This window comes from Ambystoma mexicanum, chromosome 4p (assembly GCF_040938575.1).
Source record: "Ambystoma mexicanum isolate Mex_15411 chromosome 4p, UKY_AmexF1_1, whole genome shotgun sequence".
In the NCBI taxonomy this organism is placed as follows: domain Eukaryota; kingdom Metazoa; phylum Chordata; class Amphibia; order Caudata; family Ambystomatidae; genus Ambystoma; species Ambystoma mexicanum.
This window is the reverse complement of record NC_090927.1, coordinates 277502360-277518723: the sequence shown is the minus strand read 5'-3', so window position 1 is coordinate 277518723 and position 16364 is coordinate 277502360. Positions and strand designations below refer to the sequence as shown.

General features: G+C 45.7%; 1 protein-coding gene across 1 annotated transcript in view; it reads right to left on the bottom strand.

Moving 5' to 3' along the window:
* LOC138452820 (meprin A subunit alpha-like) overlaps positions 1–16364 on the bottom strand; it is a 142639-nt gene that overhangs the window by 75845 nt on the left and 50430 nt on the right. The window contains exons 5-6 of the mRNA XM_069605161.1: positions 9053–9199; positions 5426–5641 (exon numbers count right to left, since the gene is read on the bottom strand). Coding sequence (XP_069461262.1) covers positions 5426–5641; positions 9053–9199 — 363 coding nt within the window. The remainder of the gene's footprint in view (positions 1–5425; positions 5642–9052; positions 9200–16364) is intronic.

Below are 16364 nucleotides of genomic sequence, written 5' to 3'. Positions count from 1 at the left end.
ATGACCCCGAGGTTTTTTGCCTTGCAGGTAGGAGCAGGAAGAGGGCCAAGGGAGGCCGGCCAGAGAGCTGCAGGGAAGGAAGGAGTGGGTGTGCCGAAAAGTAGAATCTCAGTCTTACTGGCATTAAGGCAGAGTTCGTTGGTTGCACACCATTCCTGGATAGCAGAAAGACAGTCAGAGATGAGGGAAGGGGAAGAGGAGGCCGAGGGTAGCCTGAAAATGAGCTGGATATCATCCGCATAGCACTGAAAGTTGGGACAGAGAGCGGCGATGCAGTGAGCAAGAAGTGCCAGGTACTGGTTGAACAGCCAGGGGGAGAGGTTAGATCCCTGGGGAACACCACAGGGAGAGAAAAAGATGTCAGAGAGGAAGGAACCCAGTTGGACCTGGGAGGGTCGATTGGAGAGGAAGGAGGTCAGCCACGCCAGAGCCTGACCAGTGATACCCAGGTTATCACGGAGACGGTTGAGCAGGATGGTGTGGTTGACAGTGTCAAAGGCAGAAGAGAGGTCGAGCAAAATGAGAACACAAGGGGTGTTAGAGTCAAGGTTTGAGAGCAGGTCCTCACGGATGTTCAGGAGAGCAGTTTCCGTGCTTCTGGAAGCTCTGAAGCCAGACTGCTGGTCATGAAGACTACCAACAGATTCACCATGGAGATTAAGCTGGGAGATGGGCAGTTTCTCCAGGAGCTTGCCCAGGAAGGGAGTGATAGAGATTGGGTGATAGTAGCTGGGCAGGAGGGGTCGGAAGAGGGTTTCTTAAGAAGGGGGTGCACAAGGGAGTGCTTGAGGGGGGATGGGAAGACTCCAGAGGCGAAGGAGTGATTGCAGAAGTCAGCCAAGGCAGGCGCCAGGGAGTCGATGTGGTCCTTGATAGTTTTGGAGGAACAGAGGTGGACCTGTTTTGACAAGACTTTCATAGAATGGACTTGTCTCGAAACCTCGTCAGCAGAAAAAAGGGGAAAGGCAGAGAAGGAGGGAGGAGGGGTGGCTGCAGAAAGGCCAGAGGGAGAGCAGGGACTAGAGGAGGGAAGGTGATAGGAGGAGAGTGAGGACAGGATGTCCTGAGTTTTTGAAATGAAGTGAGAGGCCAGTGCCGTGCAGAGGGCCTGGCAGGGGACAGGAGAGGTGGAGACTGCAGCAGGGTTGGCCAGCTCCTTGCAGATTTTAAAGAGTTCGGCCGAATTGTTAGATGCCGCAGAGATTCGGGCTTGGATAAGGGTTCTCTTCTTAGTGAGAACGGAGAGCCGGTATTGCCTTTGGAGCAGGCGGCAGGCCAGTTTGTCAGAGGATGAAAATGAAGCACGCCATTTCCTCTCTGCCACCCTGCACATGAGTTTAAGGGTGACGAGTCATACCAAGAGTTACATTTGGCTTTGGCCTTCAGGCGGATTCTCATGACAGGGGCAAGGATATCAAGGGTATCAGATATAGCAGAGTGGAGAGTGGAGAGGGCTGTGTCAGGGTGGGAGTCAGACGAAGGGGAAGGAGTGGCGAGAAGGTGGAAGCGAAAGCCTCAACTGACACGCGCTTCATGGGTCAGATGACCGCAAAGGTGGGTGGCAGTGATGAGGGTGGCTTTGCCTGTGGGGTAGGGAAGGTGAGGTGGGAGGATAGGAGAAAGTGATCACTCCAGGAGAGAGGAGTGGAGAGAGGGACAGAGAGGAGAAGGTCAGAAGAGATCAGAGCATCAAGAGTGTGCCCTGCAGAATGGGTCGGCCCAGACGGGAGAATGGAGAGTGAGAGAGAGTCGCAGAGGTCGCGAAAGAGTCCATAGGGAGGACAGGAGGCATCAAGGTGGATATTGAAGTCTCCAAGAAAGAGGAGTTGAGTGGTTGAGGACAGGAGTGAGGAGGAGAGGTCAGCCCACTCAGAGAGGAAGGAGGAAATTTGGCCAGGTGGCCGATAGATAGTAGCCACGATAAGGGAATGGCTACGAGAGAGAATCGGCAGACAAGGCATTCAAAGGAGGAGTAGGTCTGCGTAGCGGTGACTGTGGCTAGAAGGCGACAGATATCTTTGGAATGTTTGACGGCAGAGCGAGAGTTGAGAGTGGCAATGAGGAGAAGGTTGCCATCCTTAAAGGACTTCCGGGGAGGGGTACAGATCAGAGGTGAAGAGGAAGGAGCAAGAGAGAGGGCAGGGTGAGAGGGTGGAGGCAAGGTAGCCGAGGACAGAGAAGAGGGGACAGCAGGAGAGGAAAGGAAGTTGATGAGGCACGGGAAGCGTCTATCAAAGAGGTGGAGGTTGGCCTGAGGGCCTTGGACCAAGACGGTCCCATTAGCGTAGACATTAATGATGGCCTTAGAGGAGCGGAAGGGGGCCAAGAGGACATCCCAATGGGTGCCACCATTAATGGGAGAAGAGGGGAAGGGAGAGAGCACAGACACCATATGTAGGGGAAGGCACGAAAAAGAGGATGTCAGTAAGAGTTTCCTTGGAGGAGGCACTAGTATAGGTGTCAGCGATAGGGAGGCCTGGGTTGGAGCCAGGATATCCTTTTTAAACTTTTTCCTACCAGATTTAGTGAGGAGAGCAGGATAGTCAATGTGCAAATAATGCATATTCTTTTGCTACTGACTTAGTGGTCAAATATTGTTAAATTCTTGCCCCAGTCCGATAATGCTGCTTTTTGCTTAAAATCGTTTCTTAAAATGACCTATGGGACCTATGGGAGGTTCCAATTTGCCTTCCAATGTTAAACATTTTAGTATGATTAACTTAATGACTTTCTTCCATAGTGTTTCAAGCACCTTATACAAAAATGCGTTCAACGTGTTTCCAGAAGAAAGTTTGATTTTTAGGAAAACAACTCCTTTCCGATTCGGCCTAGAGTGGCAAGGAACAGAAGGCCCTGATCACAACGTATATAATGAACTTCACTCACACTGGACATATGGGACACCAGAGTTTCCTGTACATTTTTGTAAGCCCATCATTTTTTACTTTTAGTCCTGTCTCCAAACCATATAGTATCTGGTAATACCCTATTTTCCTGTTTTGAATTCATATAATTTGCAGACATTTCATTATTTAGAAATATGTCCAAATAGCAACATTTGGAAACTCAGTAACATGCAAACCTAATTTCGCAGACATCATTTTTTTAAACATTTCTATTGGAAAAAATATTACTTTTGTTTTTTATCATTTATCTCTAGTTAGCGCCCAGGGTGGGACAGGCAACCAATTATGTTGCTCGGATCATGGACTGAATGCCATGATCCAAGCGCGTTCCAAGCAACCTGATGGCTGCTCCCATCTTCTCCTCACCAGCTCCTTCCCTTGGTCAGAGTTCCCTCCCCTCCCCAACCCACTACCCGACTCATTTAATTCTTTTGGTGGCGGCTGCCGCTCCAGCCTCCCAGGCCACCATGGAAATAGAAGAGGGTCTACGCTTGGAGCCCTGTCTTCCAGATCCACGGCGGCCATTTTACTTAAGTATTTTGGATGAATGAACAGAACACTGCGAGGCATCCCATTCATTTATACAAAATACATTGCTGTCAGCACCTCGGGTTTCCGGATTGCAAACCTGGGGTGCTAATAGCAATAATACGTGATTGGGCAAACCAGATCGGGTGGTAAGGGCCCGGGCCCATCGTTAAGTAACTTGTGCCTTGGGCTGTTACCACCTGATCTGGCCCGCCGGATCGGGTATTATTTGCTTAAGTGCCTATTGCTCAATAGCTTTAAAACTTCTTTGTAACCCCACTTCTGTGTGATCAAAGGGGACCACATCATCCTCATACGCTAACCATCCTATATGATCCAATCCCATTTTAGGTGGCGCCCTGTTAACCTGCACTAATCTTGTGGTAGATTGGCAAGATATAGATTGAAAAGAAAAGGAGCCAGTAAACAGCCTGCTTTAAGCTGCGCCTGGCCTTAAACTTATTAAGGTATGTTCCCTCTGTGTCCAGACAAACCCTAAATGTCACTTTTTCATTTAGAAGCACAACCTAACCTTTCAAGTTATTGCATAAGTGTGTCACTTTTTACTCCTTTTAAGAAAGTTACCTTCTGCTTTGGAGTTGGTTTGTGTGTTTATGGATGAAGTATTCCATCTTCAAATATTTTCCAGGATTTTCATTTTTGAAAAAGGTTAACAGCATAATTCAAAGAGATCCTCTGGTTTTCATCCATAAGGTAATGTCAAGACAGAGAGGGCAAATCAAAGATTGGAGCAATACATGGTTTTCTTTAGACTTATTGCCCAAGGACTGATTCTGGCATCAGCACTATATCCACTGCAAGATATCCAGGAGGATATCTGAATGGTGATGGATGCACTGCTATAAGATGCTTCCTAGGGGCCACTGGTATGTTGGCACTTTTACACCTGGCCTCAGACCGAGGATGTACACTGTGATTTTTGCTCCTGGTGTGTCTTTTGCGATGTCCACGCTGAGCCTACACGGATCCTGCAATTCAGTATTTGCACAAGGATGTTTGATGTAAGGTGGAGTGGGGATATTGGTGGTGTCTGCACTGTTGTGCCTGCGCCTGAGTGGGGTGATCTGTAGTGTCTGCTGTGATAGGGTAGTCCTAAGGGGCCCACTATAATGTTTCCCACATAACACCAGCCCTCAGCGGGGTTACATTCTGATGTTTACTCCTGGTGAGTCCATTGGGAAATCTGCTCTGGTTCCAGGGATTGGGGGGCAAGAGGGGCCCTGTGATTCTATTTCCAAAAAAGGATGTTTGCTCCTTGGCAGGGACACCTGGGCTGTCTGCAATGGGGTGCTATCAGCCCTTATGCTCCGCATATACCAATCATGCACATTTCTGAAGCATGTAGAGTTCGCTCCAAGTAGCAGCAGAGCTCGTGATAGAGAACATTTATTTCCGCAGGCGCATCTCAGACACATGGTGCTGTACACAAACCATAGAGGTATCCCTACAAAATATCCCCACCAAAAATATCGCCGTATATATGGCCGTTTGTCTCGTCATGGGCGATATTTTTGTGGGGGATATTTTGTGGGAGCAGGGGTTGCAGGGGTGTCCCCCGCACATTTTAAAATAATGCAGGGGTTGCGGGGGTGTCCCCCGCAGGGTCTATGGGTCAATATTGCTGCAAAAATATGGTGATATTTTTGTATCGCAATATTTCTGCGGGGATATTAACACATGGAACCACCATAGAGGTATTCAGTGTCTAGCTGATATTGGATTACAGACACCAGACCATAGCCATTGTAATCCTTCAGTGTCTCAACTGTTTGCAGTTCTCACAGCCAAGGTTGAGTTCTTCTTTAACACTAGTGGATCGCTCATTATGTAAGCAGTGACGCCAAAATCAGTAGTTAAGGATCTGTTGCACAATAAATACCAATCAATTGCTCATTCATAAGCTGTTGTTATATTTTTGTTGCATATTAACCACATGCCCCATATTATAAAGCGATATTGATTTTCCTTACCTTGTATACTTTTTAATTTTGACATCCTCCTTACGTTTCCTGTCCCATCGTCTTTCCTGATCCAGACCGTGATCTGATCTTGGGGGCTTCCATTCATCTTGTAGAAGAATTGAAGACACTTTCTGGAGCTCTGCGGGTACAGGACGCGTGACTCCAGCAAGGCTGACTGCTTTGCTTGTCCAGTGCTGGTATCCAAGTGCATGAAATAGCCCCCATCTGAAAACCAGATGTGGAAAATCCAATTGGATTGAATTGAAATTTCAATGGAATGTATGGAATTATGGATCTACAGCTCCCAGGCGAAAAAAGGGGGTTCTGACAGGTTGGTAAATTGACATTTGAAAATGCAGCATGCCGACAACACAAATATGATAAGAATTTAACAAAAACTCAAAGTTAGGAACCGATAAATAAGGGAGGATTAGCTATCAGAATCAGAAACCCTCCATTCTAGCTCCTCTTCCTATGACAGATCTATTGGTGTATATGGCAATGGAGGCAGAGTAGTATTGAAAGTAGTTGAGCAAGTAAAATGAAGGTCGTGTGTCCCATGTTGGAATAATTCCAACAAGAGAGACAAAAATCAACAGCATTTGCAATACTGAAGTGGTTTGCTTACAGGATTCTTCAAAGAACCACTAATAGTCCCACGAGAGAGACGGATTGTTTAAAACTGCATTTATAACGCTGAAGTCATTTCTTTATAGAACGTTGCAATTGAAGACACTGACATCAAAACAGAATTAAATGGCCTTGAGACAGACAATTGGTCGAAACACGTGTTGGCTGTTCTGCGCACAATTTACCACGAGCAAATAAAGTGCGCTAGCAATTGACCTTAGACTCTGGGACACTAATTTTATGGACTACCTTTCTAAAAGACATTGCATAACAACAATGGCTAAGCGCAAAGTGACAGTGGTTCTTCACTTTATCCACATTGTTTAGTGGTATAGGGGTTTACCACATACCACCCACCATGCAGCTGTCATAGTATACTCTCTTCACCCCAGCGCAAGAGGACAATATACCCTTGCCTCACACACTTTTTTCCTGAACGTTTCGATATACCATCAGTGTATGGTAAATAATTGTATTGCCTAGAGATGGACCGGACAGTGCAAAGCTCTGTTACAAGAAGACACAGCGGCCAAACAAGGTGCTATTGGATCCTCTTTTTCCTTCTATTTTGGATCAACCTTCTAATCAACAGCTGTGGAAGACCGGAGAATGCTATTTAATGTACAGCAGAGTGCCCTCCATGCAGCATCCTCTCCAGCGCCTATGGCTGTTGGCCTAAGAGAAGCAGTGCTGTCATACAGGGGTATAATACCATCAATATATCTTTACTTCGGGAAGATAGCCCAGGGGCAGCATGCTCACCCTGGAAACTAGACCATGCGGAGCAACACAGGTTCGAACCCGGGGTCCGTGTTTAGAAACCTCCGGGTACTAAGCACGTTATAAATTACCAATTACAATATGTGCATTGGCCCTGGTGTGAAGCAGTGATGTTATTTGCCTACTGATGTGCTGGTGACCATCTCTTTTGTCTTCACCACCCCTGCACTACCATCTACTTTGAGACATACAGTTCTAGATTCTAACACACACTATCCCTTAAGCCCAGCTGAACCCTGAATGAGATACAACTCCCTCAGTTTAAGCCGAGCTAAGATGGAATTTCTTCTGGTCATTGCTGGTTGGGCTGAACACCCATCCATGCAGTAATACCTCAATCCCATTTGTTGACATTACGGTCCTTACAACCAAGAAGGCAAAGACGTTAGATAGAGTTGTGGACTCTGTCCTGGGCTCCCAGGTTCATTTCAGCTCTATCATCGGATAGACTTCTTATAGGCAGATGTTACTCCGTCACCACTGCCAACAATAGTGCTTTTTGGGCTTGTGCAATTACAAGAGCAAAGCTGAATTCTTGTTAATTTCTCATTTTGAGCTCGACTGAACCTACTCTAAACCGTAGCCGAGTTCCGTTGAACACTGGTGCTAGAGTCCTGGCGGGCACTGTCAAGCACAAGCATATTTACACCCTCGTGTCTTCGCGGACTGCATTGGCTGCTTTATGGAGCCATGGTCAAGTTGAAGACATGTACACTGGTTCATAGAGCACTCTAAGGGACAGCTCCCAAATACCTTTGACCCAACGTTATATGGCACAAACCTATATCCACTTTTCCCCTAGGGAAAAGAAATCTCAATGGTATTTTTCAATGGTGCAAAAGGACTAGAACCTTTGGCTGTTTTTTCCAGGCCCATGTGACCAAACTTTGGAGCCTGTTGACGGAAGTGACCAGAAATATCAGTGATCTTTGCTAGTTAGACGTCAGATCACAGATTTGCTCTTCTAGCTCTCGCGGTTTGTTTTCTCTTCTTCATCTGTTAGTAGCTTTGTTTCCATAGAAGTGTGTTACCTTAGTAGTTGTTAGCTGTTATACGAGAAAAATCGATGAATCAGATACGTTTCCTTATAACCTTTAGGTGATATTGCCATGGTAGGATGGCAAATGCCTCCCCTTCCCATTGTCGGTAAGTGTGATGATGTAGATCATGTGTCTGCCACCTTCGACTCTCCAGAGGTTTTAGCCTACAACTCCCATCAGCCCAACCCAGCAAAATCATTGATGGAGAATCATAGGAGTCGTAGTCCAAAACACCTGAAGAGCAACAGGTTGCAGATCCCTGAACTAAACCATGAATTAACTACACATTGGCCCTCATTCCAAGTCAGGCGGTGGACCATGGTGCTATTAGCACCATGGTCCATGCCGGATTCCGCCATGGTGGATGGCGGAATTACCGCCCCATTCCAAAGTGAGTGGGGCGGTAATTCCCCATTCACCATTTGCCCTTCCCCATTCCCATTTTTGCCCCACAGGGCATAATGGGGATGGGGAAGGCGCTAATTACGGCACCGTAAATTACGGTGCCGTAATTAGCACCAAGGTCGCTTAGCGCCTTGGACTTTAACGCCTGCAAAAAGCAGGCGTTAAAGTGTGAATCAGGCATTAAGGGTTAACGCCGCCGACGGCGCCGTTAAACCCTTAACGCCTGACTTGTAATGAGGGCCATAGTGCATTAAAAGGACAGTTAGTGCTTTATTCACATCATGTTCTTTTCTATCCATAGGAACCTAACATGATACACTCAGTTGCAGACTAAGGGCCTCATTAAGAGTTTGGAATTACCCTCACCACATGCGGTAAGCATGCAGCAACCGGAAGGGTCCACATGATTGGCAGTCCTGCAGACATTTTTAGGTATCAGTCATTTTGGAGTCACATAGTACTCCATGTGGTAATGGTTTTGCGTGGGGGAAATTTCATCCACACTAAACCATGCGGTGGTCATGAGTTTCAGTACTGAAAATCTAATGTTGACATTGCGGTAAAAGTGTCTGTAAGCCCATTACTGCCACTTTTCTACCGCACTGGCAAACTCTAAATGAGGCCCTAAGACAAGTGCTGTGACTTTGTGTTTTGATTTGGTTTACTCCCATGCACATGTAAATGGATTTCACAGTACTGCTATTCCATGAATGTTATTTGTCTCTTTTCCCTCATTGATTTGTTATCTGAACTCATTTTACTTTATGTTTTTTGCACCTACCTCTGCAGCCTCCAACTAACGTATGGTCTTCCTCCCCGTCTTTGCTCTTCGTGTGTATCCATTCTGCGCCCTCTTGGACGTTCTGCACCATCCCACAGATGTTAGTTAACTCAAAGGAACACTTATCCAGCGTGGCCAGGGTCGACGCTGTTTTAAAAAAATTGGAGATTTCAAACATGTCTGTATGCACACACTACAAGTCAGCAAAGTGTCAGTATAGCCTTTTACTTTTTTTTGTGTAAAATACCAAACACTGATTTGAAAGGTCCCCACCTTTGTCCTTAACAGTTAAAAACTAAAGTCAAATCTACCATTTTACTGTTGTGCTAAAAGTATATTTCGTTGTTCTGGTTTGTAGTGTCTCCTCTTGATGACCTATGGATCCTATACACACACCCTTTAAATCTAAGGCAAAATATGTCACAAAAAATTTAGCGTATCAAAATTCTTTACAATGCAGTTACCCGTAATATGTGTACAACCTAAGGTGACCTTTAAACAGTCACTGAAGCAGACATAGTAATGCTATTGTGCTCTAACACTGTCCCTTCTGGAGCCAACCGGGTGTTTTAAGTGCCAAGGGCGAGTTTTCTGGTCCTTTTTCCATAGACTTGCATAATAGCCTGGCAGTTAAGGGCCCTGAACGCTACATGGGAGCACATTTTTAAAAAATCGGCAGTTGCCTAGGGTACACAGAATCGCTGTTTATGAAGTTCACAACCTTTCCCAAAGGGTTTTCTTTTATTTACTGTTTTATTTTATACAATTTAACACATCCCCATACCCTAAAAATGTTGTCATCTGATCTTAATGGTATGTGTTAATTACATGAAAACGTGTCTGCAGTTGATAAAATAAAAATCCGATTAGCTCAATGATATAAAGTTATAAAGATGGATGCATGCTATTTTGTGAATTACAGATTACTACAAGAAAGTTTACTAAAAACATACCATTGGCAGTGAGACTACAGTGCAGCACCCCCAATTCACGTTTATTAGATAGCCATTAATATAACCTTATAAACTGAGGGTGGGGTCGTTATCACAGGATAATGACCCACTTCCAAGTTACTTGGGGAAGAGTCATTATCCCAAGCGATAATGACCCCTCCCGAGGTATATAAGGCTATTAGAACATGGAAGCACTAGCAAATCATGCAGGCTTGGTGGTGAAGTAAAACACGTCAGTTTAATAATGGGAAAGTTAATCAACAAACTCAGTAAATTGATTGACGTTTTATTTAGCAATAGTTAAATGACAAGTTTATCTTCATAAGCTTAGCATTTCAATTGCAAACTTGGTTAAACTGGAGAGGGTCTATCATCAGCATTCATTAGGGTTTCTGTAAAAGTAAACAGTTTCTCTATAAGAAAGGGAAAGCATGTCTCCCATGTGTCAGCTTTTTCTTTGGTATGCTAAATGGGATGTCCCAGTGAAAAAATAGGTCTTCGCAGATAGGAAGTGTCTTGGTGAAAGACATCTTGCCTGGAAATTTCGTTATTGTTTCCCAGACTGCTTTTGAGGTAAGAATGTTTAGAAACCAGTCAATGTCAGTAGTTATTGACTGCACTCTGAACATTCTGATTGGCTCTGAGAGGAGGTCAATAACAACCTTCATGTGCTAATATACATATGAAACCCACCTAATATGATATTTGTGGTGGCTGTAGGCTTCACATTTTGTTGCACAGTATACTGAGTGCCATAACAGAAATGAGGACCATAATAGCCGGAAAAATACATGTGTTGTTTTGCTCCTTTTTCTGAATCATGGTGACTTACATCGATCATTATATTAGCCCAGGGAATCTGAAGAGCACAGTGAGTGTACAGCTACAGTAGGTAGTAGGCCAAGCTTCATATTTGATTGTAGCTGGTTGTTCGAGCTACCATGGGAAATTAACCAGAAGAGTACAAGGTGTATAACAAACTGTCTGGGACAATCTATGTCACATCCTGACTGGTGCAAATGTATCTCTTCTTCTCACACAAACTCAGACCCTAGGGTCCCTTATGTGAACACCCCGGCCCCCCTTAGACACTCTCCTTACAGACAGGTAGAGGGTGCTTAAATCACCCATTCTTCTGAGCCTCTGAATGCCTCTCTCTGCTGATCCAGTGTCAATCCTTTTGATAGATAGACTGTATTCCGTAGAGAATATGGCAGGATTTGAGGTTCCAACTGTGTGTGTGTGCTGAGGACAATAGCTGACAAACGGCATGACAGAATGAATTAATAGCTCTGCAAGTGACACCTGTTCCTAAAGGATATGTCAACAATGCGTCAGTGCTCCTTGGGACCCCCAGTGCCTCGAACACAGACATAATCACGTTCATACCCATTCACCTATCAGTCACTCATCCATGCACCTTCACTCACATTCACTCACACTGCAGTCTTCACATGAGCACCCATCTAGAACATTCACAAACACAATCACATTCAAACCCATTCACCCACCACACACTCACTCATACACCTTCTCTCACATTCACTCACACTGCATTATCCACGCACACACACACTCAGAACATTCACACAGAATAACATGTATACCCACTCACACACCTGTTACACACCCATACACATTCTCGCACAGTCACTGCATTCCCCGCATGCACACCCACCAGTAAGAGTCTCACACACACACACACACACACACACACACATAATCACATTCATACCCATTCACCCACCAGGCCCTCACTCATACACCTTCTCTCACATCCACTCACACTGCATTCTCCACACAAGCACATGCCCAGAATATACACACACCCTCACATTCATAACCATTCACACACTGGTCACTCACCCTTACATGTTCTCTCATATTCACTGCATTCTTCACTCACACATGCACCCACCAAGAACATTCAGCCACACTGCATTCTCATTCAAAAGACACATGCACTCACACCCATACATACATACATACACACACACCAGTCATATGCATGTATATATACATATATACACATCCAGCATGCATGCATGCCTCATACACACATACAAACAATACATACACACATTACACATACATTAAAAAAACATTGGGTCTGCCACAATGGTCTGTCTCGACGCCTCCGCAAGCCACCCTCCACAGAGACAGAAACAGGAAGAGCTTCCTGTTCCTGTCTGCATGGAACGTGGGAGCCGGGGGGCGTCCCTGTGGGTTCCCCACACCGCTGGGACTGTGGAGGCCTCCGCTACACCGTTAGATATGATGCTTCCTTTCCTTATGCAGCATTTTCTCCTGGTCTCAGGGTCAGAATGGCTGTGCACATGCTCAGTTCCAAATGCACAGACATCCTAAAAGAATGATATATGTAGGATTGCAGCTTGTTATATCTGCATTCAAGGGACATTTTCATATTTTAAATAAGAGATTGTCAACCAATCATAGGCATGTCATTATTTTGAGCAAAGGGACAGAAAGCAATGTGGATGCAATCGCCCCAAGTCCAATTAGACAATTCCCAAGATGCATGTTTTAACTTGATCTGAAAATAAATGATCCCTTTAGCCTTGATTTTCAATTGCAATCAGAGTGAAACGGTATGCTAAATATATTGCTTGGTTGTCATTAAATATTTGCAGTACTTTTTCTAAAGTAATGGTGTTATTTTCTTAGTTTGATTATCTCCACTTTTCCCCATGTGCAGAACAGCCATAGACAACATAACTCAAGCTACGCACTGTCCTTCGTGCTGACGATGCTTTGCAGGGATGGAGGCTATCTGATGGAGCATTGCACTTTCTTTCACGTGCTTCGCGCACTGGATCAAGCCACGCAGTGGTAACCACTGCTCGGACAGTCACTGCGCAAACACCCCGATAAAAGATTAGACTCAATGCTCTTTCTGAAGCCATAACATAATTAAATATCGCCATGAATACTTCTTATATGGTTTATTCGTTATGCAAAAATGCTTTTCGAACTCCTGCTAGTCTTCGCAACACCCAAGAGACTAACCTTCCAGAGACAAGAGGGGGTAGGTGGCATGCATTCGTTGTAGTAAGCCACTGCTTACATGTATTTGTGTTTTATTGGTTAATTATAACCTTTCCCACAGTAGAAGAAAAACATAATTTAACTTTCATACAATACAGAATAAAATATCTTAGTTATACATCCACTTATTAAAAGATTAAATAAAAAACTCATAAACATTTCATAATTCATGATCAAAAGAAACAGTACAGTTAAAATGCATTCGTTATTTTCTTTAAAAATGTCTTGCCATAAATAAAATATTGTAAAATGTATAACTGTATTTTATCCTGTAAACAAGTAGGCCCAAAACTGGTCAGTGTGAATGAAATTCAAGTAATCCACTATTTTCTTATCCCCTGTTTCATACAAAATTGTAAGGACATTACAATCTGTCAATAGGTGGCTAGGAGTCTTTATATCCATTTTACATAACCTACAGAGTCAATCCTTAGTTGGAATATCATACCAGGTAACCATTTTCGACATGGTTGGGAGTTGGTTCAATATAAGCTAGAGTTAGTTGATCATTTAGTAGTTTGAGAATTTCCATCCCAAATTGCTGCTTTTGATTTGATTTCCTTAAATTTAGAGGCCAGATTATCAGAGTGGGTGGGTTTAGAGAGAGTGGGGATAGGGTGGGGGAGGGGGGGGCGGGAGGGGTAGAGAGATTGGGTGGGTGAAGTCTTTTGTTCTGTCCTTTGGCCATTTTGTCCCTTTGCCTTCCTCCAGGTCCAGAGACCCGGGTGTTCCTTATTTGGGCATGCAGCCTTCCGTGAAAACCACATCTTTCGTGGGCTCCTGCATGTCACGTGTGCTAGTGCCCAGGAAGAGGGTTCAGACTGCCTGGTCCCAGTACACACTACTGGTGCCAGTAAGTCTGTAGGCCTGAATGAATGGAACCACTGTGGGCCATGATTGGCCCACGCCTGACATGCATGTAAGAGAGCAGATCTTCCATTGGTTTTCTTAGATTTGGGCGCAAAACAAATCTTGGATAAGAGAAGGGGCTCTGCATCCATTCCAGGTCGATCCCCTATAATTCACACCGAACTACAGTAGGAGCCAAGTATCCTGAATGAAAGAGCAGACTCGTGGAACCACCAGAGTCGTGCTGGAAGGTTTGTCACCCTGATCCGCTGTAGTCCTGTCGGACCCCTGCTTTTGCATCGTACAAAGAAGGCCTTCAAGGGCCCCTTGACCCTTTGGAGTAGTGGGATCAACTACACTCAGCACCTCCTGCTTACCCTTGCAAGGCGCCTCTTCGGAAGTGTTCCTCGGTCATCCAGCAAACTTGCCAGCGCAAACCCTGGGTATCGCACAGGAGCGCCACATCCCAAGTTGAGACTCCAGACTATGGGCATCGTTTACTTGTGGTCCTGGGCCCTCTGCTGTCCTCGTTCCTATGGGTCGTGATTTATGAGAGTGCGCCACACTGCGAGCATTTGCGGTCCCTGTGTCGCCCGCTGTGATGACTGTCGCTGTAAGTGTCTGCAGACCTGCCCCAACATGTCCTGAGACGTGCTGCACCAGAACTATCCTTCTACTTTCTTCGAGAGCTGAAAAAAGGCTACAGTCCCGCCACGGACGATCGTCCAGTCCCGCAGCCACTGAGAGCCGGAGAATCCTGTAACTGCAGGGGTGAAACCTACTAGCGAAGTGTAATAGACTGGAAAAGTTTGGTCCAGACTGTGTTGAGGGTTGGTGAGTACTTGCATCACTTACCAGTGGCCTCCTGGCACATCCATCTGTTTTTACACACGAGAATCCCTGAAAAAATGCTCACCTTAGCTGGGCTAGCCTGCACTCCCCAGCTATTCCCAAACTCTGAAAGTCGCTCTATCTGCAAGGGTAGACCCTCCTCAAGAAGTAGGGCTTTATTCTTCATTACCTCAACCTCCTTCCTGAACAGCTACAGTTCCCTGAAGAGAACCCGCTTTATGCATGACCGCCGCTGTTAACGCACTGCTGTACTTTGAGCATAAGGCTCCTCACTTCTTAGGGCTGGACTGAATAAGCTAGCGATTGACTACGAAGAACGGCCTAATGCAATATTTGTGTTGAACTTACCTCTTCTGTTGCAGGTTGTGGTTATTTTCTCCCCTTTCATCAGCATTAGGCTAAACACATTTTGTATATATATTACACAGTGAAAAGCGTGTGTGGTAACTGTTTTATTATTACTGTGGTTTAGTCATGTTTTGTTATAAAGGCCTATAATGTATTTTTGATATACATCTGTCAAAGAGCAATCTGTGGAGTTTTACTGTGTGTGCTCACTGCAGGCTTCCGTTCACTCTCACCCCTCCTGAGACTTACAGGCCGATTCATGGAATAATTAGCGCGGCGCAAGTGGGCAAAAACGTGCGAATCGCAGTGGAATAGCGAAAATCGCAGTGCAAGTGCGAAAATCGCACGAAAAGCAGCGCACATCGATTCATGGAAGGCCGTGCGCGAGAAAACCATCGGATGTGCGAAAAAAAAGTGCGCGGCGCACGTTGGCGCACAGGCCATCTAACAGCGTGCGCCAGGTCACAGCGAAAATCGCACAGGCCACAGCGAAAATCGCACATAGCGCGGCGCACGCAACAAAAGTAGGCGGAACACGGGGCGTAACACTCGGAATGGGGAACAACTTGCCAAAACGTGGGCGTCACGGGGGAAGTACAGGGTACAAGTGCGCGGAACGCCCACACGCTCGCCTACAACACGTATTCATGGAATAGAATAGGGCAAAAAAGCGCACGCTCAAACCAGCGCACAGGCACAAACACGACCGCCACAAGAAAGCAGGCGGTAGCGTCTCTGCGCCTGGAAGAAATGTGCGCCAAAAGGTGCGCCAACAAATAGAACCTATATACAGCCATGAAGAATGTCCTATACTGTGGCCCTCCAGGACAAATGACGTGCAAAGGGGTACCCACAAACACGGACACCCGCTGACAAAAAAATACGTGTGCGTGTATACCGGGGTGCGCGGGAAGTCTCACACGCGATTTCGGCAGGGTACGTGTATTACTTGGGTGCGCGGGAAGTTCCACACGCGATTTCAGCAGGGTACGTGCATTTCAGGGGTGCGCGGGAAGTACCACACGCGATTTCAGCAGGGTATGTGAATTCCAGGGGTGCGCGGGAAGTACCACACGCGATTTCAGCAGGGTACGTGGATTTCAGGGGTGCGCAGGAAGTTCCACAAGCGATTGGCCCAGTGCGAGCGGGGTACGTGTATTTCAGGGGTGCGCGGGAAGTTCCACACGCGATTTCAGCAGGGTACGTGTATTTCAGGGGTGCGCGGGAAGTACCACACGCGATTA